At 42.6% G+C, this 18,823-nt stretch overlaps 1 protein-coding gene across 1 annotated transcript; it reads left to right on the top strand.

Annotated features, from left to right (window-relative positions):
* Positions 1-17,148: 17,148 nt before the first annotated feature.
* On the top strand, positions 17,149-18,546 carry LOC124694251 (transcription factor MYB86-like). The gene is made up of 3 exons (XM_047227260.1): positions 17,149-17,352; positions 17,633-17,762; positions 17,880-18,546. Exons 1-3 carry the CDS (start codon positions 17,217-17,219, stop codon positions 18,544-18,546), a joined length of 933 nt encoding a protein of 310 aa, XP_047083216.1. The 5' UTR covers positions 17,149-17,216.
* Positions 18,547-18,823: the final 277 nt, after the last annotated feature.

The following is an 18,823-nucleotide window of genomic DNA, read 5'->3' as shown; positions in this document are numbered from 1 at the left end:
TAAGATGTATTTACATTTTTATCTTTTTTTGCAAACTACAAAAATGCAATAATTTACTGGAACTTAAAATCTCGACGTAATACCAGTTATATATACATGCTATTTAGAAAACATGAAAATAAATATAGTAGAACTGGGAGCGCATGCAGTAAAGATTTCGTCTTATGCTTCTTTTTGAGCTGCGTCGTCATATGCTTCTGGTTATTTATGTACTATGTCGCGTTTTCTCTAGCGTCAGCTGGGGCAATAAAATACTACTCCATTCTGCGGATCGTAGTTAATTCGACTTTGCTCGGCAATGATATACTGTATCCCCATTCTGCCAATGCGCAGCGCGGATGAAATGCTGACAAAATTTGGTCACTTTAATCTGCAGGTGTACCACAGGGCGCATTCATATATGAGTAGCAACTTGGGCAATAATTGGTGGAGGATCAATTAGTTAAGCACATTCAGGACTCCTGTAGACGACAATGCCTTTCAGCGTACGGACCTCGATCATGTATAGTCTTTTTTTTTTTAACAGACACAGGGCCTAGAAGGCCCCAGAGATTTCATTCAGACCACACGTGGCAGGTACAATTTACAAAGAGATCCTTTGACATCTATCGCTCTGAGAAATCTAGAATTTGAAGAAAGGCCCTCTCGATTACAAAAAACACCATGAGAAAATTCTAGAAAAGCAATCAGGTCCCTGGGCGTCTCCGCCACCTCTCGCCGGCGATCTCGAGATGTTGCCGTCGAGATGCGATGCCAAGCTGCTCAAAAGCATACTTCCGGCGAAGCATCTGATCCGCCGACCACTCCTCCTCCTCCGGGGATGAGCCACTTGTCGGTGGAGAAGTATTGAGCTCCGACGAATCGAGCGCATAAGGGCCTCCGCGATGAAGGTTGAAGAAGGGCCACTTTTCCGGCCAAGGATCACGGCGTCGATGGAGTACACCATGTGTTTCGCTCGAAGGAGCTCTTGATCTGCAGCTCCGTAGCACCATGCGAGCGTGAGCCGACTAGCAAGGGACGCCAGTTTCGTTGCCTATTCGACGGTACCCCGGAGGAGGGATCCTCACGAGGGGGAGAAGAAGTAGGGGCCATCGGCGGAGAGTCCTCGGGACGGTGGTACGCGATTTACATAGCTTCGGAACACCTGCACGATGAAAGGCCTACTGTTACTTGTCTGGAATTATCTGTGCGCTTTCGCGTTGTTACAATGAGTTGTGGTTGTGCATCTAGGGCTCCCAGGATCCGGCTTATAAAGGCGCTCGGATCTAGGGTTTACATGGAGAGTCCTAGCCGGAATACAAGATGCCTAACTACGAAATACTACATTGTCGTGCATGTCAAGGATCCACCTTTTCTTATGCACCGTATTGGATCCGGATACTTCATGGGCCTTCTCAGATCCGACTATCTTCATAGGGCGGTTAAGATCCGGCTCCTGTTACCTAGGCTGGACTTCTTCCATCTTGATCTACAGCAACTGGGCCGCCCGATGGGCCATACGCCACCATCATCGTCTATGGGCCAGCCGAGCTTGCCGGATCTAGGCCACGCTGTTGATACACCCATAAAGTATACCCACAACAGCCAGTGCATCGCCTCCGCTCCTCTTCTGGCCACCATGGCAAGGAAGAAGAAGTTGCAGGCTAGCAACCGCCAACCACGCGCCGCGTTGACGGAGAGGACAGGATCCTACGTATCGGATAACTCTACCCAATACTTTTACTATGCGGGTGCCATCTCTAAAGGAGAGTGTGGTAGCGCACAAACCAATTGGTGCGAATGTTTGCTCCTAAAGTTTGGGGAGAGGACTGATACGTCTCCGACGTATCGATAATTTCTTATGTTCTATGCCATATTATTGATGATACCTACATGTTTTATGCACACTTTATGTCATATTCGTGCATTTTCTGGAACTAACCTATTAACAAGATGCCGAAGTGCCGCTTGTTGTTTTCTGCTGTTTTTGGTTTCGTAAATCCTAGTAAGGAAATATTCTCGGAATTGGACGAAATCAAAGCCCAGGGGCCTATTTTCTCACGAAGCTTCCGGAAGTCCGAAGGAAAGACGAAGAGGGGCCACGGAGGGGCCACACTATAGGCGGCGCGGCCCCCCTTGGCCGCGCGGCCCCGTGGTGTGGGGCCCCCGTGCCGCCTCTTGACCTGCCCTTCCGCCTATAAAAGTCTCCGTGACGAAACCCCCAGCATCGAGAGCCACGATACGGAAAACCCTACCGAGACGCCGCCGCCACCGATCCCATCTCGGGGATCCAGGAGATCGCTCCCGGCACCCTCGCCGGAGAGGGGAATCATCTCCCGGAGGACTCTACACCGCCATGGTCGCTCCGGAGTGATGAGTGAGTAGTTCACCCCTGGACTATGGGTCCATAGCAGTAGCTAGATGGTTGTCTTCTCCTCATTGTGCTTCATTGTTGGATCTTGTGAGCTGCCTAACATGATCAAGATCATCTATCTCGTAATTCTATATGTTGTGTTTGTCGGGATCCGATGGATAGAGAATACCATGTCATGTTAATTATCAAGTTATTATACATGTGTTGTTTATGATCTTGCATGCTCTCCGTTTCTAGTAGAGGCTCGGCCAAGTTTTTACTTTTAACTCCAAGAGGGAGTACTTATGCTCGATAGTGGGTTCATGCCTCGCATTGACACCTGGGACAAGGATGAGAAAGTTCTAAGGTTGTGTTGTGTCTGTTGCCACTAGGGATAAAACATTGGCGCTATGTCCGAGGATGTAGTTGTTGATTACATTACGCACCATACTTAATGCAATTGTCCGTTGTTAGCAACTTAATACCGGAGGGGTTCGGATGATAACCCGAAGGTGGACTTTTTAGGCATAGATGCAGTTGGATGGCGGTCTATGTACTTTGTCGTAATGCCCAATTAAATCTCACTATACTTATCATGTCATGTATGTGCATTGTTATGCCCTCTCTATTTGTCAATTGCCCGACTGTAATTTGTTCACCCAACATGCTTTTATCTTATGGGAGAGACACCTCTAGTGAACTGTGGACCCCGGTCCATTCTTTAATACTGAAATACAAATCTGCTGCAATACTTGTTTTTACTATTTTCTCTGCAAACAATCATCTTCCACACAATACGGTTAATCCTTTGTTACAGCAAGTCGGTGAGATTGACAACCTCACTGTTTCGTTGGGGCAAAGTACTTTGGTTGTGTTGTGCAGGTTCCACGTTGGCGCCGGAATCTCTGGTGTTGCGCCGCACTACATCCCGCCGCCATCAACCTTCAACGTGCTTCTTGGCTCCTCCTGGTTCGATAAACCTTGGTTTCTTCTCGAGGGAAAACTTGCTGCTGTGCGCATCATACCTTCCTCTTGGGGTTGCCCAACGAACGTGTGAAATACACGCCATCAAGCTCTTTTTCTGGCGCCGTTGTCGGGGAGATCAAGACACGCCGCAAGGGGAGTCTCCACTTCTCAATCTCTTTACTTTGTTTTTGTCTTGCTTTATTTTATTTACTACTTTGTTTGCTGCATTATATCAAAACACAAAAAAATTAGTTGCTAGTTTTACTTTATTTACTCGTCTTGTTTGCTATATCAAAAACACAAAAAAATTAGTTTACTTGCATTTACTTTATCTAGTTTGCTTTATTTACTATTGCTAAAATGACCAACCCTGAAAATACTAAGTTGTGTGACTTCACTAGCACAAATAATTATGATTTCTTATGCACACCTATTGCTCCACCTGCTACTACAGCAGAATTCTTTGAAATTAAACCCGCTTTACTTAATCTTGTCATGAGAGAGCAATTTTCTGGTGTTAGTTCTGATGATGCTGCTGCCCATCTCAATAATTTTGTTGAACTATGTGAAATGCAAAAGTATAAAGATGTAGATGGTGACATTATAAAATTAAAATTGTTCCCTTTCTCATTAGGAGGAAGAGCTAAAGATTGGTTTCTATCTCTGCCTAAGAATAGTATTGATTCATGGACTAAATGCAAGGATGCTTTTATTGGTAGATATTATCCCCCTGCTAAAATTATATCTTTGAGGAGTAGCATAATGAATTTTAAACAATTAGATAATGAACATGTTGCTCAAGCTTGGGAAAGAATGAAATCTCTCGGTTAAAAATTGCCCAACCCATGGACTGACTACTTGGATGATCATCCAAACCTTCTATGCAGGACTAAATTTTTCTTCGCGGAATTTATTGGATTCAGCTGCTAGAGGTACCTTTATGTCCATCACTCTTGGTGAAGCAACAAAGCTCCTTGATAATATGATGGTTAATTACTCTGAATGGCACACGGAAAGAGCTCCACAAGGTAAGAAGGTAAATTCTGTCGAAGAAACCTCCTCCTTGAGTGATAAGATTGATGCTATTATGTCTATGCTTGCAAATGGTAGGCCTAATGTTAATTATAATAATGTTCCGTTAGCGTCATTGGTTGCTCAAAAAGAATATGTTGATGTGAATTTCATTAAAAATAACAATTATAATGATTCTAGGCCATATCCTCGCTAATGGTAATTCTCATGGTAGATATGTTTCACCTAATGAAGAGAAGATGTTGGAAATTGAAAGATCCACTAAGAGCTTCATGCAATCACAATATGAGCAAAATAAATTGTTTACTAAAACAATGAATGAGCAATCTACCTTGTTGAAGAATATAGGGAATCAACTTGAAAATCTGAATAGGGAGATCTCGGGGTTGCAAACTAAACTTGCTCGATGCCGAAAACTCGAATCTCATACATGTCCGCATCACAATCTTCTTTAATTAATAAAATGGCTGCTAAACCTGAGGATTTAGATGATAAAATTACTACTACAGCAAATGCCATCCAAGTTAGAATTAATGAGAATATAAGATTAATGGCTGAACTGCAGTGCTAGGTGGGATAGAGAAGAAAATGAAAAACTAGCTAAAAAGGAAAATGTAGCTAAAGTTTGGACTATTACCACCACTAGCAATGCTAATGATTCATATGTTGCTGCACCTCCTACTATCAATGGTAAAATAATTAGTGTTAGCAAAGCTTCTACTCCTAGTGCAAAGCGCGCAAAATTACCCGAAACTCGCTAAAACCGTCGAAACCGCTTGTGATAAACCGCTGAAATTTTTTCCAACCTTGGGGATGATAATCCCATTGCTTTAGATTGTAATGATTTAGATTTTTATGATTGCCATATCTCTGAAGTTATAAAGTTCTTACAAAAACTTGCTAAAAGTCCCAATGCTAGTGCTATAAATTTGGCTTTCACAAAACATATTACAAATGCTCTCATAAAAGCTAGAGAAGAGAAACTAAAACTTGAAACTTCTATTCCTAGAAAGCTAGAGGATGGTTGGGAGCCCATCATTAAAATGAGAATCAAAGACTTTGATTGTAATGCCTTATGTGATCTTGGTGCAAGTATTTCGTTATGCCTAAAAAGTCTATGATATGCTTGACTTGCCACCATTGAAGAATTGTTATTTGGATGTTAATCTCGCTGATAATGCTAAAAAGAAACCTTTGGGGAAAGTTGATAATGTTCATATTATGGTTAACAATAACCTTGTCCCCGTTGATTTTGTTGTCTTGGATATTGAATGCAATGCATCTTGCCCCATTATATTGGGAAGACCTTTTCTTCGAACCGTTGGTGCTACTATTGATATGAAGGAAGGTAATATTAAATATCAATTTCCTCTCAAGAAAGGTATGGAACACTTCCCTAGAAAGAGAATGAAGGTACCTTATGATTCTATCATTAGAACAAATTATGATGTTGATGCTCCGTCTCTTGATGTTACTTGATACACACTTTCTGCGCCTAGCTGAAAGGCGTTAAAGAAAAGCGCTTATGGGAGACAACCCATGTTTTTACTCCAGTATTTTTGTTTTATAATTGTGTCTTGGAAGTTGTTTACTACTGTAGCAACCTCTCCTTATCTTAGTTTTATGTTTTGTTGTGCCAAGTAAAGTCTTTGATAGATAAGTAAGTACTAGATTTGGATTACTGCGCAGTTTCAGAATTCTTTGCTGTCACGAATCTGGGTCTATCTCCCTGTAGGTAGCTCAGAAAATTATGCCAATTTACGAGCATGATCCTCAGATATGTACGCAACTTTCATTCAATATGAGCATTTTCGTTTGAGCAAGTCTGGTGGCCTAATAAAATCCATCTTTACGGACTGTTCTGTTTTGACAGATTCTGTCTTTTATTTCGCATTGCCTCTTTTGCTATGTTGGATGAATTTCTTTGATCCATTAATGTCCAGTAGCTTTATGCAATGTCCAGAAGTGTTAAGAATGATTGTGTCACCTCTGAACATGTGAATTTTTATTATGCACTAACCCTCTAATGAGTTGTTTCGAGTTTGGTGTGGAGGAAGTTTTCAAGGATCAAGAGAGGAGTATGATGCAATATGATTAAGGAGAGTGAAAGCTCTAAGCTTGGGGATGCCCCGGTGATTCACCCCTGCATATATTAAGAAGACTCAAGCGTCTAAGCTTGGGGATGCCCAAGGCATCCCCTTCTTCATCGACAACATTATCAGGTTCCTCCCCTGAAACTATATTTTTATTCGGCCACATCTTATGTACTTTGCTTGGAGCGTCGGTTTGTTTTTGTTTTTTGTTTTGTTTGAATAAAATGGATCCTAGCATTCACTTTATGGGAGAGAGACACGCTCCGCTGTTGCATATGGACAAATATGTCCTTAGGCTCTACTCATAGTATTCATGGCGAAGTTTCTCCTTCGTTAAATTGTTATATGGTTGGAATTGGAAAATGCTACATGTAGTAACTCTAAAATGTCTTGGATAATTTGATACTTGGCAATTGTTGTGCTCATGTTTAAGCTCTTGCATCATATACTTTGCACCCATTAATGAAGAAATACTTAGAGCTTGCTAATTTGGTTTGCATATTTGGTTTCTCTAGAGTCTAGATAACATCTAGTATTGAGTTTTGAACAACAAGGAAGACGGTATGGAGTCTTATAATGCTTACCATATGTCTTTTATGTGAGTTTTGCTGTACCGTTCATCCTTGTGTTTGTTTCAAATAACCTTGCTAGCCTAAACCTTGTATCGAGAGGGAATACTTCTCATGCATCCAAAATACTTGAGCCAACCACTATGCCATTTGTGTCCACCATACCTACCTACTATATGGTATTTACCAGCCATTCCAAAGTAAATTGCTTGAGTGCTACCTTTAAAATTCCATCATTCACCTTTGCAATATATAGCTCATGGGACAAATAGCTTAAAAACTATTGTAGTATTGAATATGTACTTATGCACTTTATCTCTTATTAAGTTGCTTGTTGAGCGGTAACCATGTTTCGGGGACGCCATCAACTATTCTTTGTTGGATATCATGTGAGTTGCTATGCATGTCCGTCTTGTCCGAAGCAAGAGAGATCTACCACCTTCATGGTTGGAGCATGCATATTGTTAGAGAAGAACTTTGGGCCGCTAACTAAAGCCATGATTCATGGTGGAAGTTTCAGTTTGGACACATATCCTCAATCTCATATGAGAATAAAAATTGTTGCCACATGCTTATGCATTAAAGAGGAGTCCATTATCTCGTTGTCCATGTTGTCCCAGTATGGATGTCTAAGTTGAGAATAATCAAAAGCGAGAAATCCAAAATGCGAGCTTTCTCCTTAGACCTTTGTACAGTGCGACATGGAGGTACCCCATTGTGACACTTGGTCAAAACATGTGCATTGCAAAGATCCGGTAGTCCAAGTTAATTAGGACAAGGTGCGGGCACTATTAGTATACTATGCATGAGACTTGCAACTTGTAAGATATAATGTACATAACTCATATGCTTTATTACTACCGTTGACAAAATTGTTTCATGTTTTCAAAATAAAAGCTCTAGCACAAATATAGCAATCGATGCTTTCCTCTTTGAAGGACCATTCTCTTTACTTTTATGTTGAGTCAGCTTCACCTATCTCTCTCCACCTCAAGAAGCAAACACTTGTGTGAACCGTGCATTGATTCCTACATACTTGCATATTGTACTTGTTATATTACTCTATGTTGACTATTATCCATGAGATATACATGTTACAAGTTGAATGCAACCGCTGAAACTTAATCTTCCTTTGTGTTGCTTCAATACCTTTACTTTGATTTATTGCTTTATGAGTTAACTCTTATGCAAGACTTATTGATGCTTGTCTTAAAGTACTATTCATGAAAAGTCTTTGCTTTATGATTCACTTGTTTACTCATGTCATCACCATTGTTTTGATCGCTGCATCCACTACATATGTTTACAAATAGTATGATCAAGGTTATGATGGCATATCACTTCGAAATTATCTTTATTATCGTTTTACCCGCTCGGGACGAGCGTAACTAAGCTTAGGGATGCTTGATACGTCTCCGACGTATCGATAATTTCTTATGTTCTATGCCATATTATTGATGATACCTACATGTTGTATGCACACTTTATGTCATATTCGTGCATTTTCTCGGAACTAACCTATTAACAAGATGCCGAAGTGCCGCTTGTTGTTTTCGTTGTTTTTGGTTTCGTAAATCCTAGTAAGGAAATATTCTCGGAATTGGACGAAATCAAAGCCCAGGGGCCTATTTTCTCACGAAGCTTCCGGAAGTCCGAAGGAGAGACGAAGAGGGGCCACGGAGGGGCCACACTATAGGGCGGCGCGGCCCCCTTGGCCGCGCGGCCTCGTGGTGTGGGGCCCCCGTGCCGCCTCTTGACCTCGCCCTTCCGCCTATAAAAAGTCTCCGTGACGAAACCCCCAGCACCGAGAGCCACGATACGGAAAACCTCATCGAGACGCCGCCGCCGCCGATCCCATCTCGGGGGATCCAGGAGATCGCCTCCGGCACCCCGCCGGAGAGGGGAATCATCTCCCGGAGGACTCTACACCGCCATGGTCGCCTCCGGAGTGATGAGTGAGTAGTTCACCCCTGGACTATGGGTCCATAGCAGTAGCTAGATGGTTGTCTTCTCCTCATTGTGCTTCATTGTTGGATCTTGTGAGCTGCCTAACATGATCAAGATCATCTATCCGTAATTCTATATGTTGTGTTTGTCGGGATCCGATGGATAGAGAATACCATGTCATGTTAATTATCAAGTTATTATACATGTGTTGTTTATGATCTTGCATGCTCTCCGTTTCTAGTAGAGGCTCGGCCAAGTTTTTACTTTTAACTCCAAGAGGGAGTACTTATGCTCGATAGTGGGTTCATGCCCGCATTGACACTGGGACAATGATGAGAAAGTTCTAAGGTTGTGTTGTGCTCGTTGCCACTAGGGATAAAACATTGGCGCTATGTCCGAGGATGTAGTTGTTGATTACATTACGCACCATACTTAATGCAATTGTCCGTTGTTAGCAACTTAATACCGGAGGGGTTCGGATGATAACCTGAAGGTGGACTTTTTAGGCATAGATGCGATTGGATGGCGGTCTATGTACTTTGTCGTAATGCCCAATTAAATCTCACTATACTTATCATGTCATGTATGTGCATTGTTATGCCCTCTCTATTTGTCAATTGCCCGACTGTAATTTGTTCACCCAACATGCTTTTATCTTATGGGAGAGACACCTCTAGTGAACCGTGGACCCCGGTCCATTCTTTAATACTGAAATACAAATCTGCTGCAATACTTGTTTTTACTATTTTCTCTCGCAAACAATCATCTTCCACACAATACGGTTAATCCTTTGTTACAGCAAGCCGGTGAGATTGACAACCTCACCGTTTCGTTGGGGCAAAGTACTTTGGTTGTGTTGTGCAGGTTCCACGTTGGCGCCGGAATCTCCGGTGTTGCGCCGCACTACATCCCGCCGCCATCAACCTTCAACGTGCTTCTTGGCTCCTCCTGGTTCGATAAACCTTGGTTTCTTTCTGAGGGAAAACTTGCTGCTGTGCGCATCATACCTTCCTCTTGGGGTTGCCCAACGAACGTGTGAAATACACGCCATCAAGGACGTCAAAATGTAGGTTCTCCCACGTTTGCCTTTCAAGCTAGCGATATATTGCGGGAATCCATATCCATATATTGTCATGATATCCCCATCCTAATCAATGGATTCGCCCAAGATGAGCGCAGATGTATTTGCTAATCGGAAATGCTAAACTTACGGACAGAAAGTGCTACGGGCTAACTTACGGGCTGATGTGGCTATCACAGGTGAAACTGGATGCGAAAAAAGCGGACCAACTGCTGCGGGCTCTCCAATCGTGATTAACCATGTCACCTCCGTAAGCATGCCCCGTAAATAAATTCCGTAGGTGTAGCATTACTGTTTACTAATTTGGGAGTGTGTGACTGTTTGCACGCGCCAAAAAACGAAATTAAGCCCTGCTCTATCATAAGGAAAATAATTCATGGCAGAATGCATGCATGCGTGTTTGCAAGAGAGCTAGGCTGCAGGTCTCAGCTTCAACGTCTGCCTTTATACGTCATTAATCTTGACGGTGACATTGGTCCTTACATAAAGTGTGACCACAACCGGGATGTCCATAAATGTCCAACTTTAATCAGCTAGCTACCACGCATGCAGCTCAATTACTTCAGAAAAATGTCACTAATAACAAACGACCATGCCTAATCTTATTTAGCACCAATAATTTTGTAAGCACTTAATCTCTTTTGAAGAACAGACGTCTGTCCAATATTTTTAACCTCTACCTCTACTCAGGGTGAAAATCATTGGACCGACACTTGGTTTTCACCCGTAATATTTTTTCGGCGCCACCGGTTGTTCTCTCCAACGATAATAAGAAATGCAACCAACTCATAGATGAGTACAATAACTGAGACATATCGGATTTGCACCCCCCATCTCTTTGTAAAAAGCTTGCAGGGAAAAACCATCAAAAAACTTCACACATACTGAGCATTTTTACCGCTTAACTCTGTAAATCAATAGAAGCAATATCGATCAATAGAAGCATTTTTGTGTCCTTTCCAGCTACCATGTCCAACATGACCGTTGAGGCCCGTTGGGGGCGACCAGAGGGCGATTCTGGTCGCTCTCTTCCGGAGAAGACTCCGACGACGGCAAAGACTCCAACGACGGCTCCGACGACGGATCTGACGAAGGTAACGCTGAAGACTCGCCGGTGGAGATCTCCCTCGAGGGGTTATCGGCGTACTGCAAGACGCCAGACGCAGAGCTCTGCACTCTTCCGTCCTCGACGTCATCTGCGGTTCACCGACAGGAGCAGAAGAAACTTAGGCAACGAGCAGCGGCGATTCAGCTAATACCAGGTACGCCGGACAAACATGGAAGTTCAGTTTCACCTTGTTCGAAGTTCACTGCAAAGGCAAGGAAAGTTCTGATTCAATCGCCAATCCTTTCTCAGACTACGTTCTTGCTCGACTCTTTTGATGTGTCCGAGTGGATAGTGGTGTAGAGGAGGCAACGAAAAAATCGCTTCTGGCGACGTCGGGGTGTATGGCCGACGGCGAGATCTGATCGATCTGTCTGTCAACGTTCAAATCCTTCCGATCGGGTTTCAAAAAATTTGCCTTTGGGCCAATTGGGCTCTGTAACGATATGGGTTAATGACAATACTGTGAATGATGGTCGTATGGGCCAACACATTGCACAGATCAATCGATCGCATACCCCAGTTTGCTCGGGCTTTACGATACCGGTTAGGGTTCGGTTCCAATTTTTCTCCCACGGTGACTATCCCATCACAGCCGCCATGCTTCTTCCCAGAACTGACGATGGCGAACCATGGAGGTGGTAAGACTGGTCTGGGAAGGCCACCGAGAGGCCGCGGTGGTTCGGGCTAGCAGGATGGCTTTGGTGGAGGCCGCAGAATTCTGGTACACTATAGGACACCGCGGAATGCGGAGTGGAACCCTATTGAAAACCGGTTTGCGTCCAAATTGGGGTGTTGACGGAGTAAAATGCTGTCTTATGGAGATAGGTTGGTTCTTATTAATTTGGTCCTTACTAGTCTTCCTATGTTTATGTTCTCCTTCTTGGAAATATCAGTTGGGGTTAGAAAGAGGTTAGACTATTATAGATCCAATTTTTTCTAGCAATTAGATGAGCACAAAAGGAAATATAGATTATCTAAATGGAATATTTTGTGTAGAACGAAGGATCAAGGTGGGTTAGGAATTGAGGTTTTGGAAATGAAAAACAAATGTTTGCTGAGCAATGGCTGTTTAAACTTCTCTTAAACAGCTTCTCTCAGATGAGGGTATGTGGCAGCAGCTCTTATGTAAAAAATACCTTAAAAATAAAACGTTGGCACAAGTAGAGGTTAAACCGACTGATTCACCTTTCTGGAGGGGTCTCATGCATGTTAAAGAGGACTCTTCTTCAAGAGAGGTTTCTTCGGAGTGGGGGATGGAACATCTGTTAGGTTTTGGGAGGATGTGTGGATAGGAGATACTCCTTTGTCTCATCAATATCCGGCTTTAGATAACATTGTTCAACCTAAGAATGTGTTAGTTTCGACTGTGCTTGCAACTGATCCTATCAATATTTCTTTTAGAAGAGGTTTGAATGACAACAAGTGGGTACAATGGTTACATCTATGCCAACGACTTATTACAATTAGCCTAACATCTGAACCTGATAAGTTTATTTGGAAGCTTAGTGATTCAGGTATTTTTTTCCAGTTAAGTCTATGTACCTTGATTGGATGAATGGGCATGCTATTTATCTTCGTAAATATCAATGGAAGTTAAAGATTCCTTTGAAAATCAAAAAATTTATGTGGTTCATGAGCAATAAGGTCCTCTTAACTAAGGACAATCTAGCTAAACGGAAGTGGAAAGGATGTCAAAAGTGTTGTTTTTGTGATTCCACGGAAACTGTTAATCATTTATTTATTCAGTGCCCTTTGCAAAGATAATATGACGTATGATGTACCTTACATATATCATTCCGCCGCCAGCTAATATTACTAATATGTTTGGTAGATGGCTGAATGGTGTGAAGAAAGATGACAAACAAAAAATTCGAATTGGTGTGTCGGCCATTTGTTGGGCTATTTGGAGAACTAGAAATGATATTATCTTTAACAAGCAAATTGGAACTATTTTTTTGCAGGTTAACCGGGCGAGCTGCTCATTCAATCCAGCAATGGGTTTTCCTTCTCCCGGTGGAGCAGCGGAAGGGTATGGTTATTGGATGCAACCGAATGCTAGTGGTTGCTCAGAACTTCTTTTTCCATGCTACTGGGTGGCGGCATCTTAATAGAATAGCAAATGCATAGCTTTTCTGAGTGCCATATTTTCAGCTGGTTGATTCATGTATCGACCCTAGCTTTTCCATGATTGTAATAAGTGATGATGAACCTTTTGTGACTTGATACTTTGTTTAATAAAGCAAGCCGTGTGCATTAATTGATGCAGAGGGGGCTATGTTTCTTTATCGAAAAAAAAGATGATACCAGAAAATTGGCCGTCCTTGGTTGGGACGCAAGAACGGGCAGCCAACATTGTACCAGGAACAAACAAATATGCGCTAGATACCAGGGCATCATTCTTTTTGTGCCCACGGAAGACTTGTCGAATGATCCATGATGTGGGTTAGAGAGTACATGTTTGCCTAGTTAGGCAGACGACCGACGGGAGACACAATGGAGACAGGTCTATTTTAGGCTAGTTGGATAAGATTGACATGTCTCTTTTAGTGGTGAATTAGAGGACAGCAAGTGTTGCGTCACGATCAAAATATCAAAAATAGCCTCTATGAACATTTGTTGCGACCATATACACACATACATCGTGACGTGAACAAACACTATAGACGTGCATGCTTCACGTATGTATGTGCACATCGTGTACATGAAATTCCATCGATACGCATAGAATAGGTGCACTTCATTTTCTTTTAAGACATGTACATGGTGCACATATATATATGCCCAATTAATTGGTCCCCCACACATGATTGTGCAAGTTGCTAAATGTCTTTGTTTACTCGCACCTAAGTTACTTGTCTGTCTACATGTTGATTGATCACGTCGGGTGCATGTGTCGCTTGGACAAGGCTGAAATACCCATCATATATACTTATTGTGACAAATGATCTTGATTGTGGTTTGACTTTTCACGTTTCCAAAGTTCTGCATTTTAAATGAATGTGGAGCAGTAAGAGATCTTTGCCAACTTTATTTTATAAATTTAAAATATATTTTAACTTCTTATTTCTCTCAAACTATTCCACAAAAGGTATTACCAAGAAAATAATAAATTAGATATGTTGTATATAGGTGCTAGGCACATATATATATGCCCAATTAATTGGTCCCCCACACATGATTGTGCAAGTTGCTAAATGTCTTTGTTTACTCGCACCTAAGTTACTTGTCTGTCTACATGTTGATTGATCACGTCGGGTGCATGTGTCGCTTGGACAAGGCTGAAATACCCATCATATATACTTATTGTGACACTTACTTTTTTATGGTATAGGTATTACCGTACTACAAAAATAAAAACAATGAGAACATTCCAACCATTCCTTAAAGACGCTGAGAGTACGCGATATGGATGGGAGGGATATAAAAGGAAGATAAAGACATAGATACGGTTGGGACCACTGTTTCTACTAGAAAAACGAAATAGGGCGGATTACAAGGTAATATAGACAACAAAAAATTGTTTTGCATGGAAACAAGTGAAAATATTGTTATGCTAAAGTTTAGGAGTAGCATACGTGTATTGAAGATACTCTTACAACGCAATAACCGACCTACTTGTGGACAACTATGACCGACCTACTTTATACAGCTAATAGATAGGACCTTAAGGGCAAGAACGATATGTGAGAGAAGTATAAGAAAGAACATTGCATCCGATTTTATGAAAATTGAATAAGTGCAACGCTAAGCTATCATTATGGGTCCCCTTAGTCATAATAAACAATATATCTATATATATACCTAACTTTCTCCACTTCCTTCTCACCTCCGAGCTGGCCTGTTTGGTTGAAATATGTTGACAATATGGGCAGTCTAAGGGTCCTACCAAGTGACAATCCGTGCTAGAATTGGGCACACAGTATGCTATGCTTGCAAACAAAAAACAAATTCTACCGCTCAAACAAAGATCATGCTCATTTTCTACGTCACGAGACTACCACTAGATATGCAAGAATGCGTGCAGTGGGTCGATGCAACTGTAGTATGTTTGCTCGCTCTAGTGGATCCCTCAAATGGTACGTCCGAGAAGAGGGATCGTGGTACGAAAAAGGATTCTGAAAATAACTCACCTTGAGGTGTGAAGGTGGAAAAGGGAATTCAATACATGACACATTTTCAAGATCTTTGGAACTGACTTTATATTACTCAGGAGTTGGGACGTTTTGCGAGACACTACCAATTGTTGAGATAAGAGAGAAGTGATCGCTTGCAAATTAAGTCATGTACGAGTGTTCATGTCCCACACTTAAGGGGAATGCAAATCGTTCTGATGTGTTTGGAGTGAATTAGGTTGCTTGGGTTAGACCCGAGTGGTATTGGAATCATCGTGAAAGGTACCCTGTGTTAGGATCCACTATGACCACGAGTGTTGTGCTCCCAAGAGTTAGGGATACATTCCAACTGTTAGAAACCCTAGATACAACGAACATAAGTCATGGAAAATGACCTAGCAATCTGCCGCGCGCTGTTTCCGGAATGGGTGCATACCTTAGATGTGTGGGACATATTCCGTTAATACAAAGAGCTCATGGCATTCGCAAGCTAGTCATTGGATCATGCGAGTTGGACTTCACTGCTTGATGCACTACATCAAGTTTCGCACACGTGCATTTAGTGTTTAGTGGTTAACCCGTAACCTAATTCTTGAATATTTTTATGGCGCTGCATAGTTTATTTTTATTTTTGGTAAGTGTTGTGTGCCGTGTGGCCCAACTATAGAAACGTCTGTGATGAAAGCATTGAGTCTTGAACAGAAGTCTTGCATTTTGTATCATTTTCTAGCAATAGGTCATGCAAGATGCCTCCCACCAAGGGCCGTGTCACCGAATTTCTAAGCACAAATGTGCCCGGCATGCTGAATCACGATCCAATGACATTGTTGCATCTATCGTAACTTCATGGGAGGAGACCTTGCGTGCTGAGAGAGAGACACTCCATGAAGTTAGTTGGAATAGCACTAGAAATAGTTTACCGTCTTGTCACCGGAGGATAAAGTTTATCGCTCGATGATGCATTTAACCTAAGAATCAATCTTGACTCTATCTTTTAAATATTGAAAGAGTGAATTCTAATTTTACCTCCTACTTGTGCGTGGTGACACCAACTGATCATTTGCCGAGATGAACCAATTTAAGAAACTATGGATCCATTTTCTCGGATGCATGTCGGTTGGACTAGGTGTGAGGTGATATGAGGAGGACAACCAGGAGTGCAATGGATGGAGAAGAGAAGGTTGGACATGATTTTAAGTTACACCCTCCAAGCTTTAGAAAATAATAGAACCGCCAAAAATGCTAGAATGTTGTAAAACGGGGTTCAAAATTTCTTATTTGAGGGTATTCCAAGATGATTTTTACTAAATTAATATGTCACAAATGCATAACTAATGGGTATAAGGTGGAACTCACTCATATTTAAAATCACCATGTTTTATATAGACCAAAGAGTCATCCCGAGATATTTCGAGGTACATGCATGATTCATTTCGAACCTCTGGAATTACCTTAATTTCTTCCTTGCCCGTGCCACAAACTTAATTATCTCCTAAAATATATAGTAGACGTTATCAAATTTATCCGCTAATGTGAAGTTTGGCAATAAACATGAAGTCCCATTTGGCATCAAAATATTTTTGATGTATTCGAGAATACTTATGTTTCTGAAAATACGAAAGCGTTAAATACTTTTTAGGTGTTTGGATCAAATAAATGCTATGATTTAAAATTCAAGTATTCTCCAAAAATGTGAGTTTTTTGATGTATTGAAGAAAGAGGCCCGGCCCTCTTTAAAAAAACTGCTAAAAGAGTAAATCTGTGGTACTTAATTTGTTAGTCATACATTAGTAGTCTGGTTTTAAATACGCCACAAAATACTGAGCTACCAAACTTAGCGTCTATGTATGCCCTTATAAATAGCAAGTTGTGGTATGCAAAAACATGGTGGTTGATAAGGGTGGTAGGTGCCACTCGGGGTTCTGCATTACCCCTGAACAACGTTCTGTCCCTCAGCAGCTCAGGGCGGCGACGACATGTCGAAGCGGTTGATCAGTGGCCCGAGGAAGAGGCTAAGGAAAGGTCTGTGGTCTCCTGAGGAGGACATGAAGCTGATGAACCATGTTTTCAAGTATGGCCATGGCTGCTGGAGCTATGTCCCCAAGCTAGCAGGTACGTACTGTACCAACAACGCGAACCCAGATAGCTCTCCCCCGATTGCTTAGTGGTTATCCTACTCATAACATTGCAAGCGTTGTAACTATCAATTTTTTTGTACTACTCCATTACGATTTATTTTCACCTATGATTTGCAAGTGACTAGATAGGTTTATATGATTTTTCAGTTTTTTATATGATCTTATGTTTTTTGGTGTGGGGACAAAATGGAATTAATCTTCTTGGAGTGCTACTTCCATGGAATTTCTCGGAACTAATGGCGTCGTTACTATAGGCATTGATAGGGGTGGAAAGAGCTGCAGGCTTAGGTGGCTAAACTACCTCAGGCCTGACCTCAAGAGGGGTGCATTCTCTCTCGAAGAGGAACATCTCATCGTCCGTCTCCATTCCATCTTAGGCAATCGGTACAGAACTACTGAACCTGTTTGCCTTGTTTTAATAGGTAGACGAATTAATCGGTAATTCTTCGCTGTTCTGTTGCTCCTTCATCAATTGCTCCTCGAATTTGTGGCCACGAGCAGATGGTCTGAGATCGCGGCGCGGCTGCCGGGGCGGACGGACAACGATGTCAAGAACTTCTGGCACTCCATCATCAAGAAGAAGCTCCGCCGGAGTGGCATCGACCCGGTCACCCACAAGCCGGTCACTGAGGGAAACAGCAACCGTGCTACCGTGGCCACCGCCACAGCCGCAACACTCAAGGCCGAGTTCTTTGAAGCCGGGCATCATCTGTCTAATGTTCCTCCTCAGGCGATGGCAGAAAGCTACTTGCACGTCCATAGTAGCAACATGGACGACGGCGCCAGCGCAGGCGCCCAGGCCTCGGTGATCGACCACGGGTGCTGCAGCAACATATCCATGGCGCCGTTGGGGTACACCCAAACTGGGGACTTGATCACTGGCTACTTGGAGTTGGATACTATGCACATGCACCCGCCCATTATCCCGGTGGTGTCGAGCTCCTCCAGCACGGTGTGCTCGATCGCTGCCGTAAGCTCCGCTGGCACCGTAGGCACCAGTGCCACGGTTGAGCAATGCAACAATAACCAGCTGTGGCTGGAGTCGGGGTGGATGGATACCTTCACGGACGCTGCCACCGATAACTATGGCACCGGCGCAGGCGCGACGCTTGATGATCTCAAGTGGTCTGACTGCGTGTTCGACGCCCGCTACCAGCTGCGCAGCTAGGGCATCATCCGCATCCCACAGGGACACTGTATCTATTCCGCGCGCTATTGACTGCAAGGAGGCGGTGCAGACGACGCGCACAGGCTCAGCAACTGCGGCGAGCAATTCATTACCGCATGCTATAGATTGTGTACCACACAGGTGCATACGTATACCGATAGCTATTGTTTAGTGATTTGATTTGTAACAAAAATTCCAATCTCTTGGCCGATCCATTGATTGATGTCATGCCATTGCTGCCATAAGGTGTAAATAATTGCATATGATGTTATACATA

This window comes from Lolium rigidum, chromosome 3 (genome assembly GCF_022539505.1).
Source record: "Lolium rigidum isolate FL_2022 chromosome 3, APGP_CSIRO_Lrig_0.1, whole genome shotgun sequence".
In the NCBI taxonomy this organism is placed as follows: Eukaryota; Viridiplantae; Streptophyta; class Magnoliopsida; order Poales; family Poaceae; genus Lolium; species Lolium rigidum.
The sequence above is the reverse complement of the archived record's forward strand: the minus strand, read 5'-3'. Positions and strand labels throughout refer to the sequence as shown.